This window comes from Blennius ocellaris (genome assembly GCF_963422515.1).
Source record: "Blennius ocellaris genome assembly, chromosome: 16".
NCBI classification, from domain to species: domain Eukaryota; kingdom Metazoa; phylum Chordata; class Actinopteri; order Blenniiformes; family Blenniidae; genus Blennius; species Blennius ocellaris.
Genome location: NC_137665.1, coordinates 1,412,897 through 1,429,021, shown reverse-complemented (window position 1 = coordinate 1,429,021; position 16,125 = coordinate 1,412,897). Strand labels below are relative to the sequence as shown.

The window sequence follows — 16,125 nt, the reverse complement described above, 5'->3', positions numbered from 1 at the left end:
GTTCCTCCAGGACGGACCAGGGGAACGACGCCTCACAGAACTTCTTTGTGTTTTCCTGAACCAGCAGGAAAACCATCACAGACCTGAGCGACCAGCTCCTCAGTCTGGACAAAAGGAACCGGGGGGGGGGGGGGGGGGGGGGGGGGGGTATTGCACACAACCAGGATAAGGGAAAAAGTCTGTAAAAATCAGATATCCTGGTTAAAGTTATCGCCAAATCGGCTGAACGAAAGCCGGCCAAGTTTATTCAGGTCCATGTAACCATGGTGATTTAGCCTCTACAGCTAACCTGCTAACCCCCCCCCCCCCCCCCGGGTCGTGTTACCCAGGTTGACGAACAGCCGCTGGCTTTGTGTCTCCTGAGACGTCCAGTAGCGGCGAAGATGACATTTGAGAGCGAGACCTTTAACATGCTGAGCCGTCGTTCCTCCGGATCGTTCTCGTCTACTTGCTCCCGTCAGTGAGAACGTGTCGGTAGGACGCCGCGGTTCCAACACATTCATGACATGTACAGTGTGGAATCAATTCAGATCAATGAGTTGAGAGACGACGTGAGAGAACGGCGGTTTAGAGAGAGAACGTTTCACTTTCTGTTCCCACCACGCTCCGTCTTTACACTTGTGAAACTGCACGATGTACAGAAGAGTCACAGAGAAGTTTTCTTTTGTTTTTTGGTCACACTTCCTGTGATTTGGTGGCTCGAAGGAATGCAAGATAACAACTGGTTGTTTTTGACCGTTGCAGCCAAAACAAGCTGCCAAGCTATAATCTGGATGTCGTTTATCTTTGTCAGTCAGCAATGATGCCAAACATGGAATAAATGAACAACAGGGGTCTCTAATCGGTATGAGTTCCTGAGAAATGATCATTTGGCCTGGAAAACAGTTCTGCAGTTCTTACGTTCTACAATATTCCGTCCACGCCGTCTCACGCTGTCTCACACTGAGTCTTAGATTTTCAGTTTAGTCCACACTGAAACACCAGGAATGCTGAAAACACTGTAGTTTATATATGACGCCACTAGTTTATTTGTATTACAACCACCCACATGCCAGTTAACGTTGAAGCTCCTTCAGAGTATGGTCCTTCAGAGCGTGGTCCTTCAGAGTATGGTCCTTCAGAGTGTGGTCCTTCAGAGTGTGGTCCTTCAGAGTCCTGGTCCACTCAGTGTGTCAGCGTATGCAGATGATGTTCAATGTTCAGTGAGTCGGAGGAGAGCTGTTGGATTTGTTATAAAAGTAAAGAGAGAGCAACACAAACACTGTGAATCACCTGTTCTTATTGTTAGTCAACGTGAAAAATGATTTACTATGAGCAGGATTAGTACTGCAACCACACATGAGAGGACAGTGTCGAAAATGGAATCCAATTTCTCAAAGGGTTTTTTTTCAGTGGGTCCAGACTCTGTTGTGTAAATGAACTTAAACTCAATGAAAGTTTGCTGTTTTTATTTGGAAACGTTCTGTGAACAGGGATTAAAGAATGTCCTTTCTACCACGGGCTTCTTAGACATTAATGAAAACATCCAGTAGGGGGCAGTGCAGCTTGGTTGTTTCATGTCAGACAAAACAAACATACATTTTTGCTGGTGAAGACATTTCTAAACTGTTGATAGATCTGAAGCTTCTTTAGCTGGAAGTCCAGCTGAGGATATGTGAGACGTTTGTTTGTGTCCAAACAGTCTTTCCTCTTTTACATGTGCAAGTACACTAATACCATTGTATTAATATTATAAGTATACTATTACTATTGGTATTATTATTGTTATTGTTATTGTTATTGTTATTACTGATATATATATATGTATATATTGTGATTGTTTGTTATTGTAGTATTACACATTGTTATTATCTGTATTATTATTATATAACGCCTACTTCTAATGGCTCTGCCACTGCACCTTACTATTTATTTATCTTGCTTTTATCTCGTCTTATTTCTAAGTGCCCATGTTCCGTTCTGTGTTTTACTTTATGTCTTGTACCCAGATATTTTTATACTTTTATTTTTTACTTTTATTTCTATTCTATTGTATTTTATAATATTCGTATGTACCAGATTGCTGCAACAAGACAATTTCCCTTCGGGGATGAATAAAGTAATTATCTATCTATCTAGTCATTTTTTGGTCCCATTCTGTGCTCAACACTGCCCCCACAGGTCAGTGTTGGAATTACTGTGTTTGCGCTCCCTGACAACAGATCCATTTCATTCAGAGGCTCCGTCTGTATGTTTGAGTATTTACAAGCACAACATCGACTTCACTTTGAAATAGAGCGACAGAAAGTTTTCTCGTTTTGTCGTCAGGAAGTCTCTGAACTGATCGAGGAGACGTTGCGTTGGTCCTCGCCAGGCGGCTCTGTTGTGTTTTCAATGGACGCATAATAAAATGTAACACCCACGACTTTCTCCTGCCAGAGTTTCTGTGTAATTGTGGGATTTAGTTTTTTTAACGAGGCCAAAGCCCTGCAGCCAGCAGATTGGTGCGCCAGGCAGCGAGGCGTCCAGGAAGAAGGCGCTGCTCGCCACGCTTGAGGTTCCACAATCACTAAAAGCTTTACTTCCACAGAAGTTTGATTCAATGTCTTTTTTTGTTTTTGACCGAAAGCTCCAGAATCCCGCTCATAACCGCTCTGGCGGTTTCCTGTCTGCCGGCCCAGACCACAGCTCACACGCCCAACCGGCAACAACATTACATTTTATTTGTCAGAAGTTGTTTCTGCAGCAATTATTTTAATTTGCCAAGGTTGTTTGGGATTTTTCAAGAAAGAAATGTCTGCAAACTTTCTCTTTAGTCTCAGTCGGTGCGACAGACGCTAATGAGAGAAATGACAAATCATCTGCATAACTCTAAATTCAAATCCTTTAAATTGGAGAACAGATGATGATGGACTTTTAAACGACATAAGATTGACATCATCTGCTTGTTATTTCACTTTATTCAAGGCACAGACTTCCTCACATCCACTGAATCATATAATAAGGGTTTTCGCTCATTTCACCGTCTAAATATTTGTATATATTGGTGATTGTTGAAGAAATTAAAAAAAGACCATTTTCCGAAATTTCAATTTCTTCTTATATTGTTTGCTTTTATCTCAAATTGAATTATATATCTTTATAATAAATTGGTGCCCCATAAAAATAATGTGTGGTTATAAGAATCCATATAATCATAATCACATTCAAACAAGTTCCAATAGTGTTGTAAAACAAATGAAAAATTTACTGTAGCTGAAAAATAAAGCTTTATGTCCCTGGAACTTTTAAGTTAAAACATTTTTTTTTATAAGTGCTTCATAATTTTATTAGCTTAGGAAAAATTAGCTTGAATAAACCAGGGATTTTCTGAACTGTAATCATGACATTATGATCATTTAACAACTGACACTGTTAACAAATGTAAATAGTGAAGCGTAAGAAAAGCCTGATCCCAGAGCAGAACAGCTGCTGCGGCCGCCATCAGCTGACGACCCGCAAAGAAAAGAAACGACTTGTTTATGTCTCGTTTACGACTCGTTCTCCAGCTGCTGCGGTCAAAAAGTCCCGTCCCAGTTTTGTTTTCTGTGTGACTTCCTGGCTGACGGTCCCGATGGACCCGACGGTCCCGATGGACCGTGTCCTCTGCAGATGGTTCTGGGTCGTCTCTGCCGTCGGTCAGTCATGAATCCAGCTTCCGCGCAGCTTAAAGTCCGGCGGCGGGTAAAACGGCCGCAACGCTAACGAACGCTAAGGTTCCTGAGTCTGTGTGGCTCTCTGGGGGTCTTGGTCCTGGTTCGAGACTTGGTCCCGATGCCTTCAACTTTGGTCTTGACTTATTGTGACCCCTTGAAGTCTTGGTCTTGAGACGCCTCCGGTCCTGGTCTCAGGTTCGGAGGTCTTGAGGACGGCACTAGTACATCCCACAAAGAACCGTCAGAACCAGACGAGTTCACGTCTCCTGTCATAAATCATTAAATCATAGATAAGAAACTTCCTGAATGAAATTTCACGAATTGCAGACGTTCAGGTTTTGACGTTGCTTGGCGACGACGCTGATCCTCGGCGTGAACAAGGAGCTGCTTGAGGACATCAGCGTCTCCTCTTACAGCAGATTGACGGAAACGAGACAGCGGAATGTCTGATTAGCAGCGGAGATATGGAGACGTTCTGGTGACGGCCACTCCTCTCTTCCTCGGGTCCTGCAGAGTTGGAAACGAGGACATTTCCTCCCGTCACCCCCGGCAACAGGAGTCTGGGGGAGGCTGGGAGACGCTCTGCTGTCCCGCCTGCTTCGTATCAATGTGAGGCAACGCAGAGCGCCGCGGCAGCGCTGGGGGGTTCTACAGTTTCTGGAGATTCTGGGGGTTCTGGAGATTCTAGAGTTTCTGGAGATTCTATTCACGTGGAGCCGGCTCAGTGTCCTCTGTGGGGACAGAGGTGGAGCCGGCTCAGTGTCCTCTGTGGGGACACCCAGAGGTGGAGCCGGCTCAGTGTCCTCTGTGGGGACACCCAGAGGTGGAGCCAGCTCATGTCCTCTTTGGGGACACCCAGAGGTGGAGCCGGCTCAGTGTCCTCTGTGGGGACAGAGGTGGAGCCGGCTCATGTCCTCTGTGGGGACAGAGGTGGAGCCGGCTCATGTCATCTGTGGGGACACCCAGAGGTGGAACCGGCTCAGTGTCCTCTGTGGGGACACCCAGAGGTGGAGCCGGCTCAGTGTCCTCTGTGGGGACACCCAGAGGTGGAGCCAGCTCATGTCCTCTGTGGGGACACCCAGAGGTGGAGCCGGCTCAGTGTCCTCTGTGGGGACACCCAGAGGTGGAGCCAGCTCATGTCCTCTGTGGGGACACCGAGAGGTGGAGCCGGCTCATGTCCTCTGTGGGGACACCCAGAGGTGGAGCCGGCTCAGTGTCCTCTGTGGGGACACCCAGAGGTGGAACCGGCTCAGTGTCCTCTGTGGGGACACCCAGAGGTGGAGCCGGCTCAGTGTCCTCTGTGGGGACACCCAGAGGTGGAGCCGGCTCAGTGTCCTCTGTGGGGACACCCAGAGGTAGAGCCGGCTCAGTGTCCTCTGTGGGGACACCCAGAGGTGGAGCCGGCTCAGTGTCCTCTGTGGGGACACCCAGAGGTGGAACCGGCTCAGTGTCCTCTGTGGGGACACCCAGAGGTGGAGCCGGCTCAGTGTCCTCTGTGGGGACAGAGGTGGAGCCGGCTCATGTCCTCTGTGGGGACACCCAGAGGTGGAGCCAGCTCACTGTCCTCTGTGGGGACACCCAGAGGTAGAGCCAGCTCACTGTCCTCTGTGGGGACACCCAGAGGTAGAGCCAGCTCACTGTCCTCTGTGGGGACACCCAGAGGTGGAGCCGGCTCAGTGTCCTCTGTGGGGACACCCAGAGGTGGAGCCGGCTCAGGGTCCTCTGTGGGGACACCCAGAGGTGGAGCCGGCTCAGTGTCCTCTGTGGGGACACCCAGAGGTGGAGCCGGCTCAGTGTCCTCTGTGGGGACACCCAGAGGTGGAGCCGGCTCATGTCCTCTGTGGGGACACCCAGAGGTGGAGCCGGCTCAGTGTCCTCTGTGGGGACACCCAGAGGTGGAGCCGGCCCAATGTCTTCTGTGGGGACACCCAGAGGTGGAGCCGGCTCATGTCCTCTCCTCTGTGGGGACACCCAGAGGTGGAGCCGGCTCATGTCCTCTGTGGGGACACCCAGAGGTGGAGCCAGCTCACTGTCCTCTGTGGGGACACCCAGAGGTGGAGCCAGCTCATGTCCTCTGTGGGGACACCCAGAGGTGGAGCCAGCTCACTGTCCTCTGTGGGGACACCCAGAGGTGGAGCCAGCTCATGTCCTCTGTGGGGACACCCAGAGGTAGAGCCAGCTCATGTCCTCTGTGGGGACACCCAGAGGTGGAGCCGGCTCATGTCCTCTCCTCTGTGGGGACACCCAGAGGTGGAGCCGGCTCATGTCCTCTGTGGGGACACCCAGAGGTGGAGCCGGCTCAGTGTCCTCTGTGGGGACAGAGGTGGAGCCGGCTCAGTGTCCTCTGTGGGGACACCCAGAGGTGGAGCCAGCTCACTGTCCTCTGTGGGGACACCCAGAGGTGGAGCCGGCTCAGTGTCCTCTGTGGGGACACCCAGAGGTGGAGCCGGCTCAGGGTCCTCTGTGGGGACACCCAGAGGTGGAGCCGGCTCAGTGTCCTCTGTGGGGACACCCAGAGGTGAAGCCGGCTCAGTGTCCTCTGTGGGGACACCCAGAGGTGGAGCCGGCTCAGTGTCCTCTGTGGGGACACCCAGAGGTGGAGCCGGCTCAGTGTCCTCTGTGGGGACACCCAGAGGTGGAGCCGGCTCAGTGTCCTCTGTGGGGACACCCAGAGGTGGAGCCAGCTCGGTGCAGCGGAGCAGCAGTATAAAAGCCTCTCTGAGGGAGGAGAGCAGCAGAAACACGCCGAGTGAGGACGGAGGAGCTGCAGACTCTCTCCTGGTTGCAGAATGAGGACATGCTTCAGGTGAAGACGGACACTTTGCTTTGGACCACGTCAGGAAACCACCTGGATTTATTCCTTGGACATAAGCAGCAGTGATGCCTCGGACTGATCCTGAGCGTCTCCATGGATTTCCCCTGTCAAAGGTGGGTGAAAGGTCGACGTCTCAACGTGACAGCAGGACAGTTGTCCACACTGGGAAGCGTAACCATGTGTGATTACTGTTTTCTTTGTTTGGTTCGTGGATCATTTAAAGGCAGCAGTTCGTTCCACTGAAGACGCCACAGAGAAAACATCAAACAATCCGTGCATAGACGTCTTTAAAGTGGAGGAAAGACATTTATGAACTGGTAAAAAGCCTGATATCATCGCTTCCATAGGAATTACAAGGTAAAACCTGAAAGAGCTGTGATCATGGCCACAGGGTGGAGCAGTGGTCAGCAGGACCGCTTCCAACAAACAACTAACAAACCACACTCTATTAATCCCCCTTGGAGGAAAATCCTTTTTTTTCCTGCGTCGACCAATCAGATTTCTGGGATGCGGAGGTGCAGCAGCCACATCACTGCCCTGCAGGCAGCTGAGAGGTCAAGGGTCACGGTCGGGGATTCAAACCGCCAATCACAAGTCTCTAACCTGTGGCTCGTCACCGTCGGTCTGCCGGGATGAAATCACTTCTAATTCTAATACGTTGGTTTTCCCGACAACAACCATCGGAGGGTCGTCTCTAATCTGACTGTCTAAGGTTCTTCAGTCATTCTAAAAGGAAAAATCTGTTGTAAAGTGTAAAAAAAACTGCAAAATAACATCACATTTCACAATTTATGGTTAAACATCTTTAAATAGAATAAAAAACCTTTCCTGATAGTATTGAAGCGTTCCACTAAAACCTCTCTGAGTGACGTTTCTCCCTGCAGGCATCTGAGACTGACGTTCCTCACTACATATATATTTTATATTTCTATAAACTATAGCAGGAAATAAGAGAAATCAGTAGCAAATCTCATCGATGAGGAGTGTGTGTGTGTGTGTGTGTGTGTAGCTGAGAATATGAGTTTTAATGACTATTGACAGAATAACCATTAAAGCGATGTTTAGACAATCAGGCACCAAACAGCAGCAGACTTTGTGTTTTCAAATCAGCGACGTCTCGTCCGTCATGTTTACGTTTTTCCTCGCCCTGCAGCTCGTCTGACAGGAATGTGTTCACTGCCAACAGAAACTGTCAGAACTTGTACGGGCTCTTGCTAGTAGGAGAGGAGCCACTACTTCCTCCTCCTGAGCTCCTGCCCTCGGACAGAGATGACCCCCCCCCCCCCCCCCCCCCGGTTCACTGGAGGCTCTGGAGGACCGGCGTTTACAGGCACAACAAATCGCCTGTGGGTGTTTTCCCCCCCCAGTTTTCACATGTGATATATTTTCTTTCGCACACTGGCGCTCGTCTCCATTGTTACAAATGTGATTAACCCCCGCCGAGCCGAGCCGTCCAGTTTTTGTTTGTTTCTCAGATTCCAGCTGAACAATCGTCCCTCAGTTCAATAAGCTGCAGCTGCAGCTGCACGCGGCCAAAAGCAACAACCCGAGGATCTGAAGCAGTTTAATGATCCGGGTCACACCCTGGTTCCCGCATTTCACTGCTTCTTCCCCACAGTCGACACTGTAAATCCGTGTTTTTCAACCACTGCACCGCGGCACGCTGGTGTTTCCGCGACATCTAGCCAGGTGTGGCGTGGGAAATGATCCAATTTCACATTTTTTTCTAAAAATAAAAACCTTTGCTCTCACAGCGACAGTGTGTTGCAGAGTAATCATGTATAAATACTCTTCACCACTAGAGGGCAGCGCAGAACTTTGCCGGTGAAATGTAAAGTGACAGACGTCAGTGTGGTTCATCTCCACCTCCTGCTACCATCTTGTATCAAAGTACTGTGTCAGTGACAGTGATGGAGAAGTTTTTGAAAACCAGGATCTCAGCTCTTCATCCATCAGGTCCAGGTTTCACACTGAGGGAGGCACTATTAAAAAAAGTCCTTGCTTTCTGGATTTACTGGATTCCTGTTGATAAAACTTTGATGAGAATGACTTTCATGTCTTTGATGACAATGACTTTGATGTCTTTGATGAGAAAGACTTTATATTGTTAATAGAGGCTACACAGTTTAACATTCTAACATTTTCAGGTGGTGGTGTGTCTCCAGAGTTTTACAAAGAAAAAAGTGTGTCTTGGCTCAAAAAAGGTTGAAAAACACTGGTTAAAAACAGATGATTGACTGATGGAGAGACAATCAGTGTCCAGTGTACTGACTTCCCCTCGGGGGTTCAAACATCAGGCCTGTGGGACCAAACCGGGTCCCAAGAGGCTCCAGTCCGGCCAAAACGCCTAGAAAACCATAGAAATCTCAAATAAAAAGGTTTATTTTGTTTTAAACAAATTCCTCCAGAGAAGCGAGAGACGGAGCTGAGGTGTGGCTTGACCCCACATGGAAAGAACCTATATGAGGATATATGCACATATATGAAACCTATATGCAGCATATATATTGTCATATATGTGCACATATGCAGCATATATGCACATATATGATAGGTTTTGATATAGGTTTTGAATATATGTGATATATATAAAATTGTCAGTTTTCCTATATTTTATGCACATATATGTACATATATGTACATATATATGTACATATATGTGCATATATGCACATATTTGACAATATATGCTGCTCCGTCTCCTCTCCAGCCCCTCCCCCGCTAGAGGAACCAGGTCCGGCGGCCCCCGGGTGCGGCGGCGTCGGCGTCGGCGGTGATGCTGGGGATGCCTCCCTCCAACGCCTCGGCCGTCGCCGGCCCCTCCCCCCCCACCCCCGCGAACCACACCGGCACCGCCGCGGTGGAGGCGTGCAACGCCACCCGGCCGGCCAGCGACCCCACGGCCGCCGGCCTCACCATGACCCTGGGCATCCTCTTCAACGTGGTGGCGCTCGTCATCCTCGCCAAGGCGTACAACCGCTTCCGCCGGCGCTCCAAGGCCACGTTCCTGCTGCTCGCCAGCTCGCTGGTGGCCACGGACCTGGCGGGCCACGTCATCCCGGGGGCGCTGGTGCTGAGGCGGTACTCCGCCGGCGCCGGCTTCCTCGGCGACCCCGAGCGCCCCGACGCCTCCTGCCTGCTGCTGGGCGGCTGCATGGTGTTCTTCGGCCTGTGCCCGCTCTTCCTGGGCTGCGCCATGGCGGCGGAGCGCTGCCTGGGCGTCGCCAGGCCCCTGCTGCACGCCCGCCTGGTGACCACGGCGCGGACCAAGATGGCGCTGGCGCTGATCTGGCTGCTGGCGCTGGGCGTGGCCCTGCTGCCCTACTTCGGCCTGGGCGCCTACACCTACCAGTTCCCCTGGACGTGGTGCTTCATCAGGGTGACGGGCGGCGCCGGCGCCGCCGACCTGGCCTTCGTGCTGCTGTTCTCCGCGCTGGCGTTCGGCTCGCTGGCGCTGGCCTTCCTGTGCAACACGGTCAGCGGCTGCACGCTGGTCCGGGCGCGGATCAAGAAGAGGTCGCGCTCCCAGAGGAGCTCCGCTCGCTCCCACGACACCGAGATGGTGGTGCAGCTGGTGGGCATCATGATCACGTCCTGCATCTGCTGGAGCCCTCTGCTGGTGAGTCTGGGAAACGCAAGCAATCGGTTACTTGTTCTGAATTTGTAAAACCAAGTTCCTTCTTCTTTTGTTTTGTTACTAAAACAATATTTGATCTTCTCTCGCTTTTTGTTACGCCAATTCTCTCATCTATAACGCAAATGATCCATACAATATTCGATTTTTTTATTCAGAGGATTTGCACTGTTAAAGAAAAGTACATTCGCTTTACTTCACACATTACTTTGGGAAAATGCAATTTCATTTAAAGACATTTTGAGCTTTGTGTGTCTACAAATACTGTAGGAATTGAAGGGTTTCTGACTAAATCCATGTATTTCCTCTGGGCAGGCTGGAATACAGTCACAGTGTGTTTGCCCACATGGAAAGAACCTTTATAAACATATATGTTTTAATATAGGTTTTGATATAGGTTTTGAATATATGTGACATATATAAAATTGGCCGTTTTCCTATATTTTATGTACATATATGTACATACATGGGCATTTATGTGCATATATGTACATATACTGTATGTGCATATATGCAGCGTTTATGTGCATATATATTGTCATATATGTGCATATATGCAGCATATATGTGCATATATGCTGCATATAGATTTCATATCTGTGCATATATCCTCATATAGGTTCTTTCCATGTGTTTGAACTTTAAAATCTTACTTCTTAGTCTAAAAGGCTCTGAATGTTGTCGGGCTGAAAGACGTCTCACATTCACTCGTAGAATACAAAACATGCGGCGTGTTGATTAAGTACACCACCCACAGCTGTGACATGCGGAATCAAACTACCAACCGATGGAGTGAAACAATGACCCACTGTACCAGCTGTGACAATAAAAAAAAAAAATGGTGTGAAACCAGTTTGAACAGGCGGGTTTTAGTTCCTTGAAGCCGCGTCTCACAATCCCTGACCTGAGTGGTGGTTCCCCGACACGAGCGCACCTCCGTCACACCTCCGTCACACCTCCGCAACCTCGATGGGAATGTTTGAGGTGAACTGAGTTGAGTGAGGAGTGTGAGGGAGCAGGAGAGACTGATTGACAGCTGACTGATGAGAAACAGAAGCGATACGAGCGAAGATGAGGTCCAAGTTGGATTGTTATGGATGACTGTCAAAATAAAACCACCAAGTTGGATTGTTGTTTTGGTGACTGCCAAAATAAAACCACCAAGTTGGATTGTTATTATGGTGACTGCCAAAATAAAACCACCAAGTTGGATTGTTGTTATGGTGACTGTCAAAATAAAACCACCAAGTTGGATTGTTATGACAGTGACTGTCAAAATAAAACCACCAAGTTGGATTGTTATGACAGTGACTGTCAAAATAAAACCACCAAGTTGGATTGTTATTATGGTGACTGCCAAAATAAAACCACCAAGTTGGATTGTTATCATGGTGACTGTCAAAATAAAACCACCAAGTTGGATTGTTATTATGGTGACTGTCAACATAAAACCACCAAGTTGGATTGTTGTTATGGTGACTGCCAAAATAAAACCACCAAGTTGGATTGTTATTATGGTGACTGTCAAAATAAAACTAACAAGTTGGATTGTTATTACGGTGACTGTCAAAATAAAACCACCAAGTTGGATTGTTATCATGGTGACTGTCAAAATAAAACCACCAAGTTGGATTGTTATTATGGTGACTGTCAAAATAAAACCACCAAGTTGGTTTGTTATTATGGTGACTGTCAAAATAAAACCACCAAGTTGGATTGTTGTTATGGTGACTGCCAAAATAAAACCACCAAGTTGGATTGTTATGACAGTGACTGTCAAAATAAAACCACCAAGTTGGATTGTTATCATGGTGACTGTCAAAATAAAACCACCAAGTTGGATTGTTATTATGGTGACTGTCAAAATAAAACCACCAAGTTGGATTGTTGTTATGGTGACTGTCAAAATAAAACCACCAAGTTGGATTGTTATGACAGTGACTGTCAAAATAAAACCACCAAGTTGGATTGTTATGACAGTGACTGTCAAAATAAAACCACCAAGTTGGATTGTTATTATGGTGACTGCCAAAATAAAACCACCAAGTTGGATTGTTATCATGGTGACTGTCAAAATAAAACCACCAAGTTGGATTGTTATTATGGTGACTGTCAAAATAAAATCACCACGTTGGATTGTTATTATGGTGACTGTCAAAATAAAACCACCAAGTTGGTTTGTTATTATGGTGACTGTCAAAATAAAACCACCAAGTTGGATTGTTGTTATGGTGACTGCCAAAATAAAACCACCAAGTTGGATTGTTATTATGGTGACTGCCAAAATAAAACCACCAAGTTGGATTGTTATTATGGTGACTGCCAAAATAAAACCACCAAGTTGGATTGTTATTATGGTGAGTGTCAAAATAAAACTACCAATTTGGATAGTTATTACGGTGACTGTCAAAATAAAACCACCAAGTTGGATTGTTATTATGGTGACTGTCAAAATAAAACTAACAAGTTGGTTTGTTATTATGGTGACTGCCAAAATAAAACCACCAAGTTGGATTGTTATTATGGTGACTGTCAAAATAAAACTAACAAGTTGGATTGTTATTACGGTGACTGTCAAAATAAAACCACCAAGTTGGTTTGTTATTATGGTGACTGTCAAAATAAAACCACCAAGTTGGATTGTTATGACAGTGACTGTCAAAATAAAACCACCAAGTTGGATTGTTATTATGGTGACTGCCAAAATAAAACCACCAAGTTGGATTGTTATCATGGTGACTGTCAAAATAAAACCACCAAGTTGGATTGTTATTATGGTGACTGCCAAAATAAAACCACCAAGTTGGATTGTTATTATGGTGACTGCCAAAATAAAACCACCAAGTTGGATTGTTATTATGGTGACTGCCAAAATAAAACCACCAAGTTGGATTGTTATTATGGTGACTGTCAAAATAAAACCACCACGTTGGATTGTTATTATGGTGACTGTCAAAATAAAACCACCAAGTTGGATTGTTATGACAGTGACTGTCAAAATAAAACCACCAAGTTGGATTGTTATGACAGTGACTGTCAAAATAAAACCACCAAGTTGGATTGTTATGACAGTGACTGTCAAAATAAAACCACCAAGTTGGATTGTTATGACAGAAATTCTGGATTACATCCAGAAATGCCCGTTCTGCCCGTCTACACGACAGCATTTTACGTTTTACGTTGAAATCTCTGAGGACACGGATGAGCTAGAAACTCAAACAATCCTGATCATCTCGGGCTGTTTTTCTTCCTCTCTCAGGTGTTTGCGCTGATGTCAGTCAGCCGCTCCTACGGCGACCCGGCCTTCGGCGCCGGAGACGCTTACCGAGGTCTGATGGTGACGGGCGTCAGGATGGCCACCTGCAATCAGATCCTGGACCCGTGGGTCTACATCCTGCTGCGACGCGCCGTCCTCAAGAAGATCTACCGCCTCACCAAGAGGCAGGCCGGCCTCAAGGGGAGCGTGCTTCGTTCCATCCGTTGGGACGTGGGATCCTTCCAGAACTCGGAGAAAAACAGCGTCACTAAGACCTGACCATGATGGGTGACCACTGGACGGGTGTTCGGGGGTAAATACTCTTCGGACTGGCGGGACCAAGAAGATAAATGAAGTATCGGGTCTGAAAACTCACTGGACAGCTGAGAGCAGTCCTGAACCAGAACCAAAGAGTCTGACGGACCGTCCATGAAAACAGTGCAATGGTCGTCTGTCCTCTGTGAGAGCAGACGTACATGAAACGGACTTTGTCTGAAGACGTCCATCTCAACTCTGTAGACGTCCTCCGGACACGTTGTAGAGTTTGTGTTGCGCCGCAGCCGAGGACCAGATGGAGCTTTATTTTTTACCTCATGCTTGAAGATGTGAAGACGACGCAGACGCGTGCGGACGACGTGGCGCCGTGACGTGAATGTGACCGTGAGTGTTCGTGGACGTAGCTCCCGCGTCTCCGTCTTCCCCGACCGTCCGGGGACCGAAGTGACGTTTTGGAAAAGCTAAACCCAATGTGACATTGTGAGAAGAAAATGATTCAGTGTCGTACAATAAATGTGTGTCTATACGTGTTTCAGGTCGTTCCGCTTCATGACTGACAGTGTGTTGTTTGTTTTATACGTCAAGATGAGGTTCTTAGATGAGATATAAGCGTCTATATATAGATCAAATACCTCCAGGTGAGTGCAAATCCCTATATTACGTTTTTTGGTTGTTTTTTTTTAAGTTAAATCAGAAAAAAAAACTACATCTCAGATTCAAAATAAATGCTTCAGTGGTTCATATGTTCTTGTTTTCTTTAACAGACAAACCAGGTTGTTAAAGAAACATCCACAAAAGGGTTTGGGTTTTAATTAGTCTTGCCATCAATCCACTGTTTAGATTAAGTAAGAAAGACAAGGAATGGATTGATGAAAGGCAGACGTGACGAAAGAATTGTGATTTGTCATCGGCCTCTATCATCAACGAAGCTGCAGCACCGTCTGGAAGGCCAGAAGTGGATATCCACGTTGTTAACTGAAACAACACACATGTTGTAGTGGCACCTGCACCTATTTAAGGTGCTGCTCTTGTGAGGATGGGGGGACTGGTTTTGACGCATTCAGGCACAACAGTGATCGGGGTCCAAAGCGTTGTTTTGCCTTTGGCTACGACAATCCATTTATTTGTTATCCTCAAGTCAATGCCTGTCATCAACACTCCCAATACTGAGTTCCTAGAACTTAAACTTTCCTCTGTCACTCGGCCTGACCAGACTCACAAAACTGTTTCCGTCCTGCACACCTGGAGGCTTTATAACAGGGGTGCTCAACACGTCGATCGCGATCTACCAGTCGATCGCAAAGGTAGTAATAGTAGATCGCATGACATTAGAAAAAAATTAATAGACGCTGGTGTAATGAAACTGATTTACCTTTCAGAATTATGAGTACAATCGAACGCAGCGTCAGATGACGGCTGAATTTTTCTGACCTTTAGGTCACCGCACACGCGCAAACGACGACGCTAAGTGTGGCGAAGCTAACAAGCTAGTCAAGCGAGTTAGCGCAAATTTGAAGCCCCCCCAAAAATGAATGGAGGGGGCCGGACCAAGTGAGAAGACGAAGACGTGTCCCTTTCATGAGGAATGGGAGGTGGACTTTTTTTTCACGATGTCATTTTCGAAGTGCGTTTGTCTCGTCTGCCAGTCGACCGTCGTAATACCAAAGAAGAGTAATCAGAGTAAACTCAGGTAATTACAAAAAATGTTCCTAGTTAATTATGTCGTGTTGCACAATATTGGCTCGTACGGTTTTGCAAGGTCCATCATTATACATTGTACATATAAAGAATCCTCAATATATTTGCATTTTTGCAGTGGGTGGATCACTTTGACTTGGTCGTTTTATAAAGTAGCTCACAGGCTGAAAAAGTGTGGCGCCCTGCTTTGTAACCTCCACCTTGCCCTTGCTCCACCTTGTGGCCAAAAATTGAACATAAAACCCGCACAGATGATCAGTAAACAGGAGCGCACACAGAAAACAGAAATATACAATAAACCCATGTTCAACATAAAATGGCTCCAACACACTTGTTCGATAAACCGTGGAGGCCGTGTCGGACATGATCTCTGCCCAATGAGGGATTTCAATTGAGACTTTTTATAGTTTCTCTTTGGAAATTATTTGATTTACATGTAAGCAATACAGTTGCTGAAGTCCCATTGTTTCTCTGTATATCTAAATGATATGGGTCCAGTTCTGCAGAAGTCCATTCATCGCATTATGCGAGAACAAGTGAGAAACCTCTGAAACATCTGTAACAACCTGGGAAAGCGTCGAGCTGCAGCGCAGCGCCTCAGTCTGGCGTTTTCACCTGATCAGACCAGTTCAGTTTTCACAAAGACTCAATAAAACAACTCAGACAGCTGTTGAAAGACATTTTAAACCCCCCAACCTCCCTCCCCGTCGCCGTTGGCCACGCCCCTCATTTTTGATCTCTTTCTCCATTGGTTACAGTAGCAGTCACTTAA

At 47.1% G+C, this 16,125-nt stretch overlaps 1 protein-coding gene across 1 annotated transcript; it reads left to right on the top strand.

Moving 5' to 3' along the window:
* Positions 1 to 6,433: 6,433 nt before the first annotated feature.
* Positions 6,434 to 14,302, top strand: ptger1b (prostaglandin E receptor 1b (subtype EP1)). The gene is made up of 3 exons (XM_080511355.1): positions 6,434 to 6,602; positions 9,200 to 10,108; positions 13,383 to 14,302. The coding sequence occupies exons 2-3, from the start codon at positions 9,266 to 9,268 to the stop codon at positions 13,656 to 13,658; spliced, it is 1,119 nt and encodes a 372-aa protein (XP_080367481.1). The 5' UTR covers positions 6,434 to 6,602; positions 9,200 to 9,265; the 3' UTR covers positions 13,659 to 14,302.
* Positions 14,303 to 16,125: the final 1,823 nt, after the last annotated feature.

Bases quoted from the DNA above. Each gene is read 5' to 3' on its own strand.
- ptger1b (XM_080511355.1), top strand. From the start codon at position 9,266: ATGCTGGGGATGCCTCCCTCCAACGCCTCGGCCGTCGCCGGCCCCTCC. The intron at 10,109-13,382 runs GTGAGTCTGGGA...TTCCTCTCTCAG, and splicing joins TCTGCTGGAGCCCTCTGCTG to GTGTTTGCGCTGATGTCAGT.